The following is a 17,431-nucleotide window of genomic DNA, read 5'->3' as shown; positions in this document are numbered from 1 at the left end:
TTTTTATATTGATATGACACAACACACTTGCAGTGATCAAGATATTAAAATGCAGGATAAACATATTAAAAAAAGGCTGATGTCGATATCGATTCCAATTGTGCAAAAAGTGGCCCATTAATCAGTACATCACTGACTTGTATATATATATATATATATATATATATATATATATATATATATATATATATATATATATATATATAAAATATATATAAATAAATTTATATATATTTTTATATATATATATAAGTTTATATATTTTTTTTATATATATATATAAAAAAAATATATAAGCACGTTAATTTCACACAAAATATGGAGCATTAACAAAATTTTTAATGTCAAACTTCATAAAAAACTCTTAATATTTACTATGTCCTCCTTTTGCCTTAATCACAGCCCATATTCGCTGGGGAATTCATACAAATTAGTTATAAAATCCTGGGGTATGTTATGCCATTCTCTTTGACGTACTTCAAAACATTCTTCAACTTTTCGAGGAGCGTGTTTCTGTCCAGGTAATCCCAAGTATCCTCAATTATATTCAAAACTGGACTCTGGGGAGGCCAGGTCATCAATTCTTGTACTCCTTCTTCTGCCATTTCATTTAAATAATTGTTTTCCTCTCAGGAACAATGTTTTGGGTCATTGTCCTGCTGCAGAATAAAATTATGACGTATTAGTCTCATTCTGGATAATACAGCATGGTGCCTTGGGATATCCACAGAACGTTCCCCGGTGAATCGCCCCCCTATTTTGATCAAATCATCTTCTCTAGATAAAGATAAACAGCCCCAAACTTGTAAAGAGCCTCCTCCGTGTTTAATGGTAGGGTTTAAACACTCGGGCTGATCGGCTTTTTCAATTCTTCTTCAAACATATTGGCGTCCAAAAATTTCGAATTAGGACTCATCGGTGTACAGATCCCGATTAAACATTTCCTGGGCCCAATCTTTGTGTTGTTTTGCATAATTAAGTCTTTTTTCTTTATTGCCACACCGTAATAATGGTTTTCGAATTGCAACACACCCTCTTTATCCCGATTTAAGTAGGATGTCGAATAAAAGAAGAGCTGACATTTTACCCAGTTGCTGTGTTAATGTCTTTTGCCAGCTCGGTTGATGCTTTTTTTGTATTTCTTAAAGATAGGGTTTTTAAATATTTATTTTCATCTTTTGTTAGCTATATATATATGTATATATATATATATATATATATATATATATATATATATATATTTATATATATATATATATATATAAATATATATATATATTTATATATATATATATAAATATATATATATATTTATATATATATATATATATATATATATTTTTTTGTATTTCTTAAAGATAGGGTTTTTAAATATTTATTTTCATCTTTTGTTAGCTATATATATATGTATATATATATATATATATATATATATATATATATATATATATATATATATATATATATATATATATATATATATATATATATATATATATATATATATATATATATATATATATATATACAGTGGCGGCGTTAGGGTAGGGCCTGGTTGGGTGATGGCCCAGGGCGCCGAATATAAAGGGGCGAAACTAATTGGTTATTTTACCCTTTGCCTTTTTTTTGAATGGGGTTAAATTGAGCTAGGGGCGCCGTAGAAATCTCGCCCAGGGCGCTGGTAGTGCTAATATATATATATATATATATATATATATATATATATATATATATATATAAATATATATATATATATTCATACATACATACATATACCAGTCATGACCAGACAATCTTTCTCCGCTTTTACTCAAATCTGCTTGCTCTGTATCCTATTTAACCGCCGCATAGAAAACAGTTACTATACCGACCAATGGAAATCAGCAAAATAAAACCAATTCCTAAAATATCTAGCCCACGACGGCATCATCTAATGACTACCATACGATTGCCATTACATTCACATTATGCAAGGTTTTTGAACGAACCATTACCAGTTTCATTATCCATCACACCAAGTACATATGGGTCTCAAACAAACAGTTCTGTTTCCTTCCAGGACGTTGTACAATAGATGATATTGTTCAAATTATGGAGGACTGGAGTTATGTTAAAGATAATAGCAAATTAATTTTTGCAATATTCTTTGATTTTGAAAAAGCATTTGATCTTATCAGTCATGACAAATTACTGCTAAAATTAATAAATATTTTAGCTAGCTAGCTCACTTTCTGGATTTAACTTACTTATCTAACCGTTGAATTTAAGATTTAAAACATATGATTTCACCACTGAATGGAAATGTATTGAAGCTGGAGTACTTTAAGGTAGTGTTCTTGGTCCATTTTGTTCATTCTCCCACCTGATACCCTTCTCATAAAAATACCAATCAATTGTAGATGGTGTTGCACTATGTTCTGTTGTCAATGGAATGAAACTTAATAGCTATATATGTAAAATCATTAGAATTAATTCTAGGTGCTCCGAAATTCACGCTATACCTTTTCTCATACTCAACAACACTGAGCTTGAAAAAGTCAACAACCACAAATACCTTGGAATTATGCTCGATGAAAATCTTGATTGGGATGAACAATGGACAAAAGTGCACATCAATTTAAATCAGTACCATATCTATTGAAGCGCCTTAAGAAAATTGGACACACTCAGCTCAACCTTACGCTACTAGTGACTTAATGTATAGTGCTCCTGTTCTTACTTTGTCCTGCTGCAAAAAATAGATGCCGCATTTCCATAACAATTCTCTAAACATTTTTGGAATTGATGTAACCAATTCAAGCAGCTTCAATATCAATTTTGCTATTGAAGAGTAACTAGACAAGATTTGGATTAATATCCTTAAAAAGATCCTTGCTGACTCATGACATCCTATAGTCACTAAATTAGCACACACCAACAACAGAAGCCCAAACAGATTCCCATTTGCTCTGAACACTGCAAAGACCACTACCTATCAACAACCTTTTATTCAAAAAATACCTCCGTATTCTTCGTGAATAGCAGCCGTGGCGCAGCGGTAGCGCACCAGCCTCAGAAACAAAGGATCCGTGGTTCAAACTCCACCTCATAGCAAGTTTTGCGACATCGGTTAGAAAGGAGCGTGAACTTTCTATTAAACGCTCATCCGCGGTACTCTGTGATAAGACCGTAAGGACTTCTTGGAGCACCTAAAATATATATATATAATTTACTTTTAAAACGAAATTCTAAACAAATACAATTCGAAGTAATAAGTTCTTTCATTAGACGCACTCAAGCGTTGAGTCGTGACAATAAATAATACAATAAAATATTCATATCTTATTATAAAACTAAATAACATAACAAATTGAATATAAAAAATTATTTATAAGTAGCTGTAACCATGAGCGAGATCTCGTCTCGTTCTCGTTTCTCGTAAGAAATGGGACTTCTCGCGAGAAACGAGAAATAGAAAATTCTTGCGAGAAGTAGAACGAGACTTAAATATTATATTATTTTCCAAATTAAAAACTATTATAATTTACAAAATGCTTAATAATTTTTTTTTTAATTAATTAATATTTTGACACCGTGATTTTAATTAGATTTTTATTTAGATTTCTTAATTAGATTTTTTTAAAAATCTAATTAATAAATTATAATTAGATTTGGTGCACTTTCGACATAATTTCATTAGTTTACCAGTGGAATTCAACTTGACACATTTTGTTCATATTGAAAAGAAATATTCTTGCCTCATTTCAACAATCAAAAATGTCACTAAGAAAAAACAAAATCCGGAAATATTTTCAAAAAACAAGTGACGGTGCTGAATGCAAGGCGTGCAAAAAGTCTTTGAATACAAAAGATGGAAACACAAGCGGACTTCATCGTCACCTCGAAAAAAAACACAGCCAAGATTACGTTAAGTATTCTGAAAAAACTGACGACTTTCTTCTTCCTCCTCCTAAGAAGAAACAACGAACCATGGTCGAAATGCTTGAAACAAAGTCAAAATATGACAAAGACATTTCCATTCAAAAACAGTTTGACTCTGCAATGCTGGATTACTTTTGCACTGTTCGGGCATCCTATTCAGCAGTCGAAGGAAGAGGTTTCAAGAAATTGTTTGACATTGCAAACCCTAAACTGAGCCTTCATCACAGAACAATATGTTCAAGAAAGCTTTCAATTCGGTCAAGAGAAGTTCAAGCTGGAATGAAGAGCATAATAACGGAGATTACGCCAAATCTAAAAAGTGCTGCATTTACTTCTGACCTTTGGACTTCTAGAGCTCAGGACAGCTACATCTCTTGGACTTTTCATGCTATTGACGAAAATTGGAGACTACATCACTGGACACCCCATTTCCAACAGTTCCCAGACAGACACACAGGTATCAGAATTGAAGGAAAGCTGGATTCTTTCTTAGAAAAACTAAATTTGCCTGCTGATTTGCCAATGTACTGCGTGAACGACCAGGCAAGAAACATGAAACATGCAGTCAAATTGTCAAAGCGCCTTGACCAATACTTGTGCAACAATCATATTTTGCAATGTGCAGTTCGAGACTCATTTGGAATGACTGCTGGAATGGATGATGCGTTGCAAACATGTAAAGATTTGGCTTCTTTAACTCACCAGTTAAAGAAGCCAAATCTTTGAGCGTCTGATTCTGATTCAAGTTGAGCGTCTGATTCTGATTCAAGCTGAGTTGCTTGAATCAGAACCAGACGCTCAAGGAATCAATTTTAGACAGTTACGCCAATCTGTTGACACAAGATGGAATAGTGAACTAGATTGGATGGCTTCTGTCCTACATCTAAACAGTGCAAGTATCAGCTTATGTGCAAATGAAGGTATTTTTTCTTCAAAGACCATCAGTGCATCACAGTGGAAACCAATTGAAGGAGCAGTAGAAATTTTAGCACCATTTAAAGAAGCGACAGAAACATGGTCGACTGAGTCTATTCCAACAATTAACACTGTCGCCGATTTTCTTTATTTAATCCATGACAAAATTGATCAATTTATTGAGACGGATGGAAAAAATGGCTACGGTGTCTTGTATGCAAAAAACTTGAAAAGCTGCATTGAGAAAAGATTTCCTCCTTGTCGCACTGGAAACTTATTGAGTGCTGCAGCAAACTACTTAAATCCTGCTTTAAAGGGACTTCAATTGGAACTCTTCAAAAAATTTCAAACAACAAAAGAATCGTTAGCCTCACAGGTTAAGGATAATGTTGAGTGCTAACCTGTTGCCAGAGTCCTTTCAGCAGATTTGTCCCCTAATTCAAAACTGAAGCGCAAGTTAAACGTGAGACTTGAAACACAAGAGCCAACATTTGAACTGAATCCTATTTTGAGCGAAATGTGCCAGTATGAATATCTCCCTGATGCCAAAAAAGACTTTCCGATTCTTGATTGGTGGAAATTGCATTCAAATACATTGCCAGAACTCTCTTCATTAGCTAGACAAATTTTAGCTATTCCAGCAAGTTCAACTAAATCAGAGAGAGTTTTTAGCTCAGGTGGAAATGTCGTCCGATCATCCAGACACAACTTACACCCAGAAAAAGTAGAACAAATCATCTTAATCAGAGAAAACATTGTCTTGTTGGAAAAATTTGGCAAAAAAATTCTGAATTAATATTTGAAAAAGTTGCTTACATTTGACAAATGTGTCATTTGTGTCTATTTTTCAAAACCATGTTTACAATTTTTTTTTTTATTTAGATTTTAATAAATTAGTTTTCAAAAATTGTTAAATTTCTCGTCTCGTTGTCGGTCTCACAAGAAGTACTAACTTCTCGTCTCGGTCTCGTCTCGGTTTGAAAAAACCTGGTCTCGCTCATGGTTTAGTAGCTGTTTAAACGTAAGTATTCAATATTTCTCGACCACATTTTTAAGTTTCTTTTTCTCAAATAATTTTTAGGCGCATCTGATTTGTAAACTCTAATAAATTCTTTTTATAGAATTAACCGGATTATATGAAATATAAAAAGAGAACGGAAAAAAAGAAAGTTCAAATCTTTGTTTGAAGATAATCGAGTTTTAGTTTTTTTTTTCAAAGCAATTTTAATATGTTATGTATACAGTACTGTGAATAAGTTTTAGACCACTTGTATAATTAGACGTATTTACAATTTTTTTCCTATGTAATTCTTTTAAAGCGTACTTATGTTTAATAATATATAAGAAAAGTTGAAAGAGTATATTATTTTAAATAAATAAACAAGATTGATGAGGAAACATGAGAGATTTGTCTGTTTATTTACTAAAACAGTATGTCATAACAACTACATCCAAAACAGGAAATAAGAAGAATGCTGTGACAGAAATCATTAAAAAGTTTAGAGAAATCGGCTCTCTTGAAGAAATAAAAGTGGTAGACCTCCTTAGCTAACAAAAGATGAAAATAAATATTTAAAAACCCTATCTTTAAGAAATACAAAAAAAGCATCAACCGAGCTGGCAAAAGACATTAACACAGCAACTGGGTAAAATGTCAGCTCTTCTTTTATTCGACAGCCTACTTAAATCGGGATAAAGAGGGTGTGTTGCAATTCGAAAACCATTATTACGGTGTGGCAATAAAGAAAAAAGACTTAATTATGCAAAACAACACAAAGATTGGGCCCAGGAAATGTTTAATCGGGATCTGTACACCGATGAGTCCAAATTCGAAATTTTTGGACGCCAATATGTTTGAAGAAGAATTGAAGAAGCCAATCAGCCCGAGTGTTTAAACCCTACCATTAAACACGGAGGAGGCTCTTTACAAGTTTGGGGCTGTTTATCTTTATCTGGAGTAGGTGATTTCCTACGTTATGTGGATATCCTAAGGTACCATGCTGTATCATCCGGAATGAGACTAATACGTTATAATTTTATTCTGCAGCAGGACAATGACCCAAAACATTGTTCCCGAGAGGCAAAAAATTATTTAAATGAAATGGTAGAAGAAGAAGTACTGGAATTGATGAATATTTGGGATTACCTGGACAGAAAGAAGGTCAAACATGCTCCCCAAAATGCTGAAGAATGTTTTGAAGTGGAGTAAAAGCTAAAAAAAAAGACCAGGACAAACATTGAAAGGCTCAAACTTATGTTTGACCATAAAGACGGAGTTTCTCAACGACAGGCAGCTAAAAAGTCCAACTGTACTCAGCAACACATTAGTTAAATATTAAAAAAAAAAAAAAAATTTAAATCAAGAAAAAAAATGACGATTTCAAAACGCTCTGATCAGCAAAAAGCAGCAGCTAGAACTAAGTGCAGTTTTTCCCATTATACTATCAATTCTTACAGATTTTTTACAGATTTATTTTAAGTCTTCTAGGGGTTGCTCAAAGCTCTTGAACATTTTAACTAAAATATAACAGAAAATGTATTAAAACGCTATCTTACTTTTGTTCTTACTTGGTCTTACTTAATTAAATTTATTAAAGTAATTATGGAAATTGTTATTTTTTATATAGTAGTAATATGATGCACAACTTGTGCATGTTTGTTTACGTTCTACTTATATTTCTGGAAAATAATTCAATATTTTCATAGTTTTTAAGGTCCAAAATGAGGAAAAATGTCGAAATTGTCACTTCAAGTTAGTAAGTTCAAGTTATTAGTTTCAAATGTTTAGTGTTTTTTTGTCAAAACTTGGAAACAGCTTCCAATGTTGTTCCACACCTTGCAATAGCCATGCTCTCTGTTGTTCATCTGTTGTTATTATTGTTGCAAAATCTGAGATTAGTTTGACGCCTCGTTCGGCAGCATCGTTGACAACTTTTACTGTTCGAACAAACTTTTCAGCAAGTTGGAAGTCTTCATCTGCTGCCCATTGATTCACTGGTTTAGTAAGCCAATCTCTTCTGATGTTGAGATTCTGGAACAACAGATGTGACTCCGGTCCTAACAGACTCTTCAATGTTGTGTTGCGTTTGATTTGTCTGAAGATTGGTTTACCCATTCGGAAGTTTTCAGGCACTGCTATTGTCCACAATTTGTTTGCTATTTCTTGCTTAACATGGTCACTCATTTTAGGATGATGACTAAATAAAGCAAAAGGAACAGCTTCTTCAGTGAGGTACCATCGATGGTTGTTTAGTTTGACTACCACAACATCTGAAATTTCTCTGTCTACATTGCGGAAATCCATCATGTCATGAATGAGTTCTAGATCGTTTACGGGAGCATCGGCTCCAATACTGGCTTGCATCCATGCTGAGGTGTAAAAAAGAGCCAAGAATCTGTTTATACGTTCCAGTTTAATCACAGTTTCCTTGTCGTATTTCATTGCTTTTGAAAACATGAACATCTTCCCAGCATATATGTTGCAAGCCATCCAACGAGCCTGATGTATGGCTCCAGGTTTGAGGAAATGGGTACCACGAGGTGGTGTTTCACCCAGAACAATAAGATTATTTTCTGCGCACTCTCGGTAGTCATCCCGAGGAAACACAGATGATTCCTTGCTATTGAGCAGCATTTTTAAATTTTCAATGACTCGTTCTTTAACTTCCAACAACCATGGATTTTCAATTTTCAGCAACTGGATAGGTGATTGCTTATCGAGACCTGACCATGCCTCTTTGAAGGTAGCAAACATTTTGTTTTCTGGTCCTCTGATTTCACCAAACAGTGATTTCCAAACAGCGCTAGCTACAAGTTCAAGGATATGGTGACGACAAGCAAGATAAAATAGCTTTTTATCAACAAGGTCTTCGATAAGTTTAGCTGCACCCTTATGGACCCCACTGTTGCTTGCTGTAGTATCAAATACCAAAGCGACAACTGATTCTTTTAATCCCCATGCTTCTAAGAGGATCATATGAGGCATCAGCTTGAGTTTGTCATTTAGAATCTCCTAGTTGTGGCACACCCAGCAATTTTCCCGATGAAAATTCTGGTGAACCTGATAGAAGAATTGCTAGACGTTCAAACTTATCACCAAGAGAGTCCTGCAGTAACTTTCCATCCCAGTGCATGGCACCAAATTGAGGTGGTTTTTCCTTTATTTTCTCCATTATGTTTTCTGCAATGTGCTGTCTGTTTGACATTCGCTTTCGACGCGTAGTTGAACGGAATACATCGAAGTCGTCTAGATTGCCACCCGCTGCTTTTATTATAGCTGAAACTATCATTGTAGTTTGATTGTCGGACAACTTTAACCGATCGGCTGCTGTCGTTAACTCGTCACATTCCATAATTTTTCTGGGAACTTGAAGTGTAACAAATTCTTGAAACTCTATTTTTTCAATAATGTGATCTGGCTCAAAATCCGGATCAATTTCCGTACAACCAACTTGTGCATCATCCTCGGACTCTTCAAAAAATTCATTTCCTTCTAGCTCTGCAGCATCTCTTTTCTCTAGTCTTTCTGTTTCTTTTTCTTGTCGTTGTTGTTGCTGTTCAATTCAGTTCAGAAACTGTAAAGCCTTTGCTTCAAAAATTTTATCCTGGCCATTCATAGTAGACTTTCTTTCATGTTTCTGATCAAGATAAAACGCAATGTCATCTTCTTTGTGTTTCTGAGATAGAAGTCTAGATTTTCTTATGTCATCAATTGCATCTGGAGCATCAATGTCGAAAAGCATATCAAGGTCTGAGATGAAGTTTTCTCGTTTGTTACCAGGGTCGGTGGCACGACTTCTATTTTTTTTCAAACTGATCCATTCATTCCATAATCCAAGAACATCAAACATACAGTTTTGTCTTACTTTGGTTTTGATGCGAGCCATGTGCCAAAAATCTGCAACACTGTCTGCAACGATGTAAGAAATTTCTTCATTCTTAACACTGTTACCAACGCTATCAGGATCATGTCTCAGATATAAAACATACTTTATCACCTGTCTGCGTGTAGGTAACTTTGCTCCTGTAATTGATGAACATGGCTGACCAATCAACCAAAAATTTGTACTAGTTCTAGTGGTAGGTTTTGAAGATGACAGAGTTGCGGGAACACTCGAAGGTAATGGCGAAGACGGTATAATTGGGTTTGTCACTTTTAATTCTTTTCCACTCCTAGTCAACATTTTCTATTTTTTCTAAACAAAAATGCAAAATTGTGTGTACCCAATCATAGCATGCAGGTAAAATAAATAACTATTATAACAAAAACATTATTTCCTATGTGTTTTAGAAAATGACATACAATTTGTTTGATTCGGGTCAAATTTGGGTCAAAATTGGGTCAAAATTGTGTAAAATTTAAAAAAAAATACTCACAATAACTTAACTAATCATCAACTTATCAATTGGCATCCATAACTTAACTAATCAATAACTTAAATTGATCAATTTTAACATTTTTCGACAGTTATACTAAAAATAACATAACGTTTTTGTACATTTTCTGTTATATTTTAGTTAAAATGTTCAAGAGCTTTGAGCAACCCCTAGCAGACTTAAAATAAATCTGTAAAAAATGTTTTTCAATAAAGATAGTATAATGGGAAAAACTTCACTAGGCTGTGTTCTGGGTTGTGTAATAATTTCTGGACAGCCCTAATATATATATATATATATATATATATATATTATATATATATATATATATATATATATATATATATATATATATATATATATATATGTATATATATATATATATATATATATATATATATATATATATATATATATATATATATATATATATATGCAATAATAAGTTGAAATACATTTTACTTAATTTAGTTACGCAAATTAAAAAAATTTTAGTTGACAAACTGTATGAGAAAATGTTATATATTTTTATAAATGTGTTTTTGTAGCATGAAAAAAGTATATTCTTCTCGATCATTAAAAAGAAAATTAAATGTTGCAAATTTTAAAGTAGTATAGTTTAAAAAAATCTTCTAAAAATGTTTTTTGTATTACATTTTATTTTTAAATATTGAAATTATTTGTTATTGATTTATTTAAGTTTATTTGTTATTAACTATTTGAGTTATTATTGAAAATTATTCAGCTAAATTTTTGAATGTTATCAAATATATTAAAAATATTAGTCTATAATTTTAAATTCATGTAATAATATCATGTATTTAGTTAAATATATATGTAGAAGCAAATGGTGACAAGCAGCTGCAACAAGCCACAATTAATTTAGAGGCATAAATTGAACAACAGCAGCAGTTCTCCTAAAACTGTTTATTTTGGAATGTGAAGTAAGATAAGATAATATTTTCTCATGTTTTGCGCAAATCTAAACAATTTCTGATGATTTAATGATATTAAAACTGTCAATTTAAAAAAAAAATGCATAAATCTGTCCTTATGTAATATACTTGCTCTAATATAATACAATTTTCAATTAAGCTTGATATGTTTTCAGAATATGACGAACACGATGACCACAGTACTAAAACTTTGTAATGGTTGTGAAAACAAAAACAAAAAGTATGCTATTGGTGGCAAAATAATATAACAATGACAAATCTTTTAGAGGAGCTAGCGAAAACAAGATGAAAAAAATAGGGTAAGATTTAAAATAGCTATTTTTAATATTTTAGAATAATATGTAATATATGCTTTTCTAATAATAATATTTTACAGACTAAGGTTAAGATTTACTTATTATATTGAATTTTAGTTTTATATGAAAAAGTACATTGCCCATATCCTAACAACTGTGCTATCACAATCAATTTAAAATAATTATTTCTCATATTTAAAAAAAAATGCAATATTTGATTTTCAGATTATGTATAAAGATTATGTATAAGAAGTTGTGCTTAATGTATTTGCTTCAGAAAAACAATATCTTCTGTATCTTGGAACACTGGGAGAAGTATAAAAATAGTTTTAAGTTAATAAATATTATATTTATTTGAAGACTACAGTGCCTACAAAACCCACATTTGTTCATGTTTTTAATTTTAACAAAAAATGCATTTTTTGTTTTTGATTACTTTAGTCTTACATATGTTATATATGATTGTTAGTTGATTTTTGTATTGTTAATTATATTCAAACACCTCAGTTGTGTCTAAAAGTTGTTTTTTTAATGAGAGAAGTAATAAATAAACACCAGTGCATGATGAAAAGAATGCAAATACCTAAATTAGTTCCACTGGGTGCGCCAATTTGTGAAACTGGTTTTTCCTGTACAGTCATCAACAATGGGTAAGAGACTTTTACAGTAATCAACAATGGGTAAGAGCAGTGGCGGATTTACCATATGCGAGGCCATAGGCAAGTTTTCTATTATATTAGTTGAGTTTTTAATTCTTGTGTTCTATTGTGTTTTGGATATTTATTAGAACGTAACGAAGCAAAAAACGCACATAGGTTTTAAATGTACATTAAGTATTTTTTTTATTTTGGATGAAGATGCACTAATAAGACTACTCAAAATGCGATACCACTTATTTTTTTCGCAGATTTTAGGAGGATCGATTACATTGACTTAAAACTTAACCTTTCTGACTTTTAAAGACGCAAACTCATCAATTAAATCAGAACAGTCCAAGGACCGACTTATTTTATTTTCAATGGAAATTAAAGCTAATGCAGATAAGCGGTCTTGACCCATAGTGGAACGTAAATAGTTTTTTATGAGTTTTAATTTGGAAAATGACCTCTCTGCGCTTGCCACTGAAATAGGGTAAGTTAGTAAAATTTGTAGGGCAATAAAAAAAATTGTAAAAATTTCGATTAAAGAATTTGCCGTAATATACTTCAAAATTTCCAGTGCATCTTTCGATTCCGCCGAAGCTTCCATTCTTAAAAATGTATTTATTTCCGAGTATAACTCTTCATGGTTCACGTCCAATTCTTCTGTACTAGGATTTTTCAGTGATATTTCTAAATTTTTACAACCATTCAACAATTCATTTGCATCTAAACTTCGCATTTTTTCGGTACGGGGTAAAAAACCTAATATTTTGTTGTATGAATCAAGCATTTTGAATCTTTCATTTAAGCTTACTAATGCAACATCAATTATTGCATTAAAAAAATCTACTTTATATTTAAACTTTCCATTTAGAGGTGTATCAGTTCCTTTATATTCAAAAAAACGTCGTTTTCGGCTGAGCTGCACTTGAGGGAATACTGGCTCAGTACCTAATTTTATAGCTATTTCTTTAGATTTTTTAATAATCGCTTCAAATGATTCATCACTTCTGAATGATTCTAAAAAAATTTTCAAATCTAATCAAAAGTCTAATCAAAAGCCAGCGTAAGGAGCGAGTATAAAAGCCACAACAGTAATAAGGGAAGTGCCAGTCGTAAATCAAAGAACCCAAGATGGCTTTAACAGCAATGCAAGGAGAGTCTCCAACTTTAGACTTCACCAACTCACCAAGGATATTCCCAGGGAGGGGGCAGCCCCGCTTATGGGACTATTGTCAATAACTGTTAGCAAATGTAGCCATACTTCATCAAATCCACAATGGATAAAAAACCTATACATGGAATAAACACTGATCTATGGCTCAAAGAGAAACCGCTACAACAAATACCCGGAACCAGCATAACATCCCATCACTGCTCAGATTATGTCTTGTGCAACAGTAAAAATGTAAAGACAATATTATATAAAATAAATAAACAAACAAACAAAAAGTCATTCAGTTAAGAGGATGGAAAAACAGAAAAAGCCTTTGAGACGTGTATATGGGCAAAGATATATTTGTCACAGTCATTGTCAATGTATATGAGACTAGAAACCGCATACTCTTTCATATGGTTGCCAGGCATTATGTATTACGCAAAAAAAAATTGCTACATACATAATAATAGATGTATATGTAAAGTTGAATATTTTATAAAAATACTGTTTATAAAAATACTGTACGCATACATTATATTGAATTTTAATAAATGAGTTTCGTTGTTTATATTTATTGTACTAAGAAAACTTTTTTATATTACTTGTACTAAGAAAAAAAAATGCGAGGCCACCGGAGCGCGAGGCCGCCGGCAAATGCCTGCTTTGCCTGTGCTTAAAACCGCCGCTGGGTTCTTACCTTGGGTATTAGTCTTAGTCTTGAGTAGTTATTAATAATAGTTAAATAAAAATAAGTATAATAATTTTTCTTTCTTAAACTATAGTTTCAGGGAGGTGTTGATCTATTCATCATTGTTGGTTACGAACTGTCATAAAACAATATTAATTTTGCGTAAAATATCTCAGTGCAGAAAATTTAAAGTTTTACTTAGTCAATCCAAAAATAATTATACTGGTTAAAATGCTAAAGAAAGTTACCCCAAACAATTTTGTCTATTAGAAGAAAAATTAAAGAAGCCATTGTAAAATACTTTGTTGACGCAGTTGTAAACGATATCGATCAGATGGAACTTGATCTAAAATAGAAATATTTAAATAATTAAACTGTACGCTGTTTTATAGTGTATAGTTTTATCACTTGCTGAGCATCAATCTAATCTAAGTAGACTTGTATTCAATTCAATGCAATGACACCGCAAATGGCGGAAGTGTTTATTTAATGGTGAAAAGGAAAAAGAAAGAAATGGAAAAGCAAAGAAATTGTTTTGAAGAACAAAAAAAATTAGTTGAAAATAAAGTAAGATAAAGAAACTATAGAAAGGTATAAACGAACTAAAAGATTGAAGACAAAAAAAAAAGAAGAAAACAAATCAAAGAATAAAAGAACAAATAGATTTAATAAAATAAAAACAAAAGACTCAAAAACTACCGTAGGCTGTTGCTTGGGTCCTTCTCTTGTTAACCATCTTCTTTATGCTTATGATATTGTTCTGTGTGCACCCTCAGCCAAAGGTCTCCAGATCTTACTTGATTTATGTTCCAGTTATGCTTTGTTTATAACAATATTAAGTCTCAAATAACGTTTTTTGAAATTTATAAACCTCTTATAAATAGCCCTCGTTTCACAATATCTGGCATGGTTCTCACATACACTAGTCAATATAAATACCTGGGTCACTTGATCTCAAACGATATGCAGGATGACAAAGATATTTTAAAACACGTGCGCTCTATGTATGCTAAAGCTAATCTCATCCATAGAAAGTTCAGCTCTACACAAATACAAACAAAGATCATGTTATTTAATGCCTTTTGCAGCCCAATCTATGGATGTCAGCTGTGGTATCTTTGGAGAAAAGACTCATTCCACCGTCTATGTGTTGCATATAATAATGCACTTTGCCTAATATAAAACAAGCCACCATGGAACAGTGCAAGTGAATTATTTGTGAAACATGGTGCCCATTCACTATGTTGTTATTCGCAAGCAACAATACTCCTCACTGTTACTGCTGCAGAATATTGAGAACCTCGTCATAAAAGCTTTTGTTAACTCAGACAGGTTCTTGCAGCCTCCACTGATGTTTAAATGGAGAGCTGAGTTATATTTATAACTCAGCTCTCCATTAATTTCTTATCTTTATTTTATTTTATTTTTTTCTTGGGTTTTGTTTATATTCAAGTGCGTTAGTCTTTGTTTTATTCTAATCCACTTTATTTTACCCATTGTATATTTATCATATTGGGCCTTGAGCCTGTTAATAAATTTTGATTAATTGATTGACTTTAAAGCAAAGCACCAAGTTAAAAGTAAAAAAAGCCGAAAAATGTTCGAAATAATACAAAAAAGAACTAATTAAAACGTAAAAATAAAATGCTATCAATTTTTCTACACCTTTTTTTTTCGCCAAAAATAAAAAAAGATTATTATTTTTTTATTTTATTTTACAGTTTTTGTGTTTGCATTTTCGTTTTGTAGTTTATGTTTGCCTTTGTGATGTTTTGCTAATTATTTTTATTTTTGTTTGCTGTTGTTATCAAGTGTTTTCATATTTTTTGTCTTATTATTTAATTTATTATAGCTTTATCGTTATAATTATTTTAAATCAATTAAATTTACGCATGCTTTTATTTATTATGATTGCTCTTGATTTTTTTTTGTTTGTCAATTTGTGTCACTACAATGACTAATTTTTAACTATATGAGTAACACCTAACCTAACTTTGTAAAGTTATAAAAAATGTGCAATGTTTCAATTTTTGATTGAATAAATGGTATTTGTATTTTTATTAAATTTGTAAACAACTAAAAAATATAGTCTATTTTTATAAGCATTGTTCTCTCTAATCTGTAATACTTTATTTTTTTATAATTTTCAATTAGTGTTGCAGTATGGAATAGTCTTGCATAAGTAATGTTGTATGATATATTATATGTATGATATATTATATGTGATATATTATATGTGATATGTTATATGTGACACGTTATATGTGATATGTTATATGTGATATGTTAAATGTGATATGTTATATGTGATATGTTATATGTTATATGTGATATGTTATATGTTATATGTGATATGTTATATGTGATATGTTATATGTTATATGTTATATGTTATATGTTATATGTGATATGTTATATGTTATATGTGATACATTATATGTGATATGTTATATGTGATATGTTATATGTGATATGTTATATGTGATATGTTATATGTGATATGTTATATGTGATATGTTATATGTGATATGTTATATGTGATATGTTATATGTGATATGTTATATGTGATATGTTATATGTGATATGTTATATGTGATATGTTATATGTGATATGTTATATGTGATATGTTATATGTGGTCTGTTATATGTGATATGTTATATGTGATATGTTATATGTGATATATTATACTGTTAAGATGAGCACTGTTATATTTTTAGTTATAAATTTTTTTCGCGAACAAATTAATTAAAGTACGAAATTGTTTTAGTTGTTAGCATATGTTAATAAGTTAAACAATCAAGAGCTTAAGTTAATTTCTTCTCGAGAATTTTTTTTAACAAATAAAATATTAGTGCTCATCTCAACATTATATGTAATATATATAATAGGTGTCCCAAAAAACAACATTTTTGAAAAATATATACAGAGACCCCCTTAATGTGTTCTATCTAATACAAAAACACTAGATTTAAAATTTTTTTGAATAAAAAATATTTTAAGGGGTCCCTCAAGACCCTCGAATATTTAATGGGTCCCTAATATTTTCAAAAAAAAAATTTTCAAAAATATGTCAACTTGGTACTCAAATGAAGCGAAATTATATAAAAATTTCAAAAATAATATAGATTTCAAATATAGAATTGTTATTTTTAGTTTTATTACATGAAAAATTACTTTTTTTAACAAAAAACAAAAAAATGCATTTTTTTATGTATTTTTATGACAACTTTGATAAATAAATAACAATTTTTCCAAATTAAATATTATTTTTGAAATTTTTATATAATTTTGCTTCATTTGAGTACCAGGTTGACATACTTTTAAAAAACTTTTTGTTTGAAAATATTAGGGACCCATTAAATATTCGAGGGTCTTGAGGGACCCCTTAAAATATTTTTTATTCAAAAAAAGTGTTTTTGTATTAGAACACATTAAGGGGGTCTCTGCATATATTTTTCAAAAATGCTGTTTTTTGG

The 17,431-nt window shown here is 31.0% G+C and overlaps 2 protein-coding genes across 2 annotated transcripts; one reads left to right on the top strand and one right to left on the bottom strand.

The window, feature by feature from the left end:
• The first annotated feature begins 3,756 nt into the window (after positions 1 to 3,756).
• LOC136074431 (E3 SUMO-protein ligase ZBED1-like) lies at positions 3,757 to 4,647 on the top strand. The gene has a single exon (XM_065786749.1). The coding sequence runs from the start codon at positions 3,757 to 3,759 to the stop codon at positions 4,645 to 4,647; it is 891 nt and encodes a 296-aa protein (XP_065642821.1).
• A 7,750-nt stretch (positions 4,648 to 12,397) lies between these two features.
• On the bottom strand, positions 12,398 to 15,449 carry LOC136074430 (zinc finger MYM-type protein 1-like). The gene is made up of 2 exons (XM_065786748.1): positions 15,446 to 15,449; positions 12,398 to 13,125 (listed from the first exon to the last, which is right to left on the bottom strand). The coding sequence occupies exons 1-2, from the start codon at positions 15,447 to 15,449 to the stop codon at positions 12,398 to 12,400; spliced, it is 732 nt and encodes a 243-aa protein (XP_065642820.1).
• Between the last annotated feature and the right edge of the window lie 1,982 nt (positions 15,450 to 17,431).

The sequence above is a fragment of the Hydra vulgaris genome, chromosome 01 (assembly GCF_038396675.1).
Source record: "Hydra vulgaris chromosome 01, alternate assembly HydraT2T_AEP".
Taxonomy (NCBI): Eukaryota; Metazoa; Cnidaria; class Hydrozoa; order Anthoathecata; family Hydridae; genus Hydra; species Hydra vulgaris.
Note: the sequence above shows the minus strand (reverse complement) of the source record. Positions and strands in the feature narration are given on the sequence as shown.

Coding starts and splice junctions, on each gene's coding strand:
- LOC136074431 (XM_065786749.1), top strand. CDS start 3,757: ATGTCACTAAGAAAAAACAAAATCCGGAAATATTTTCAAAAAACAAGT.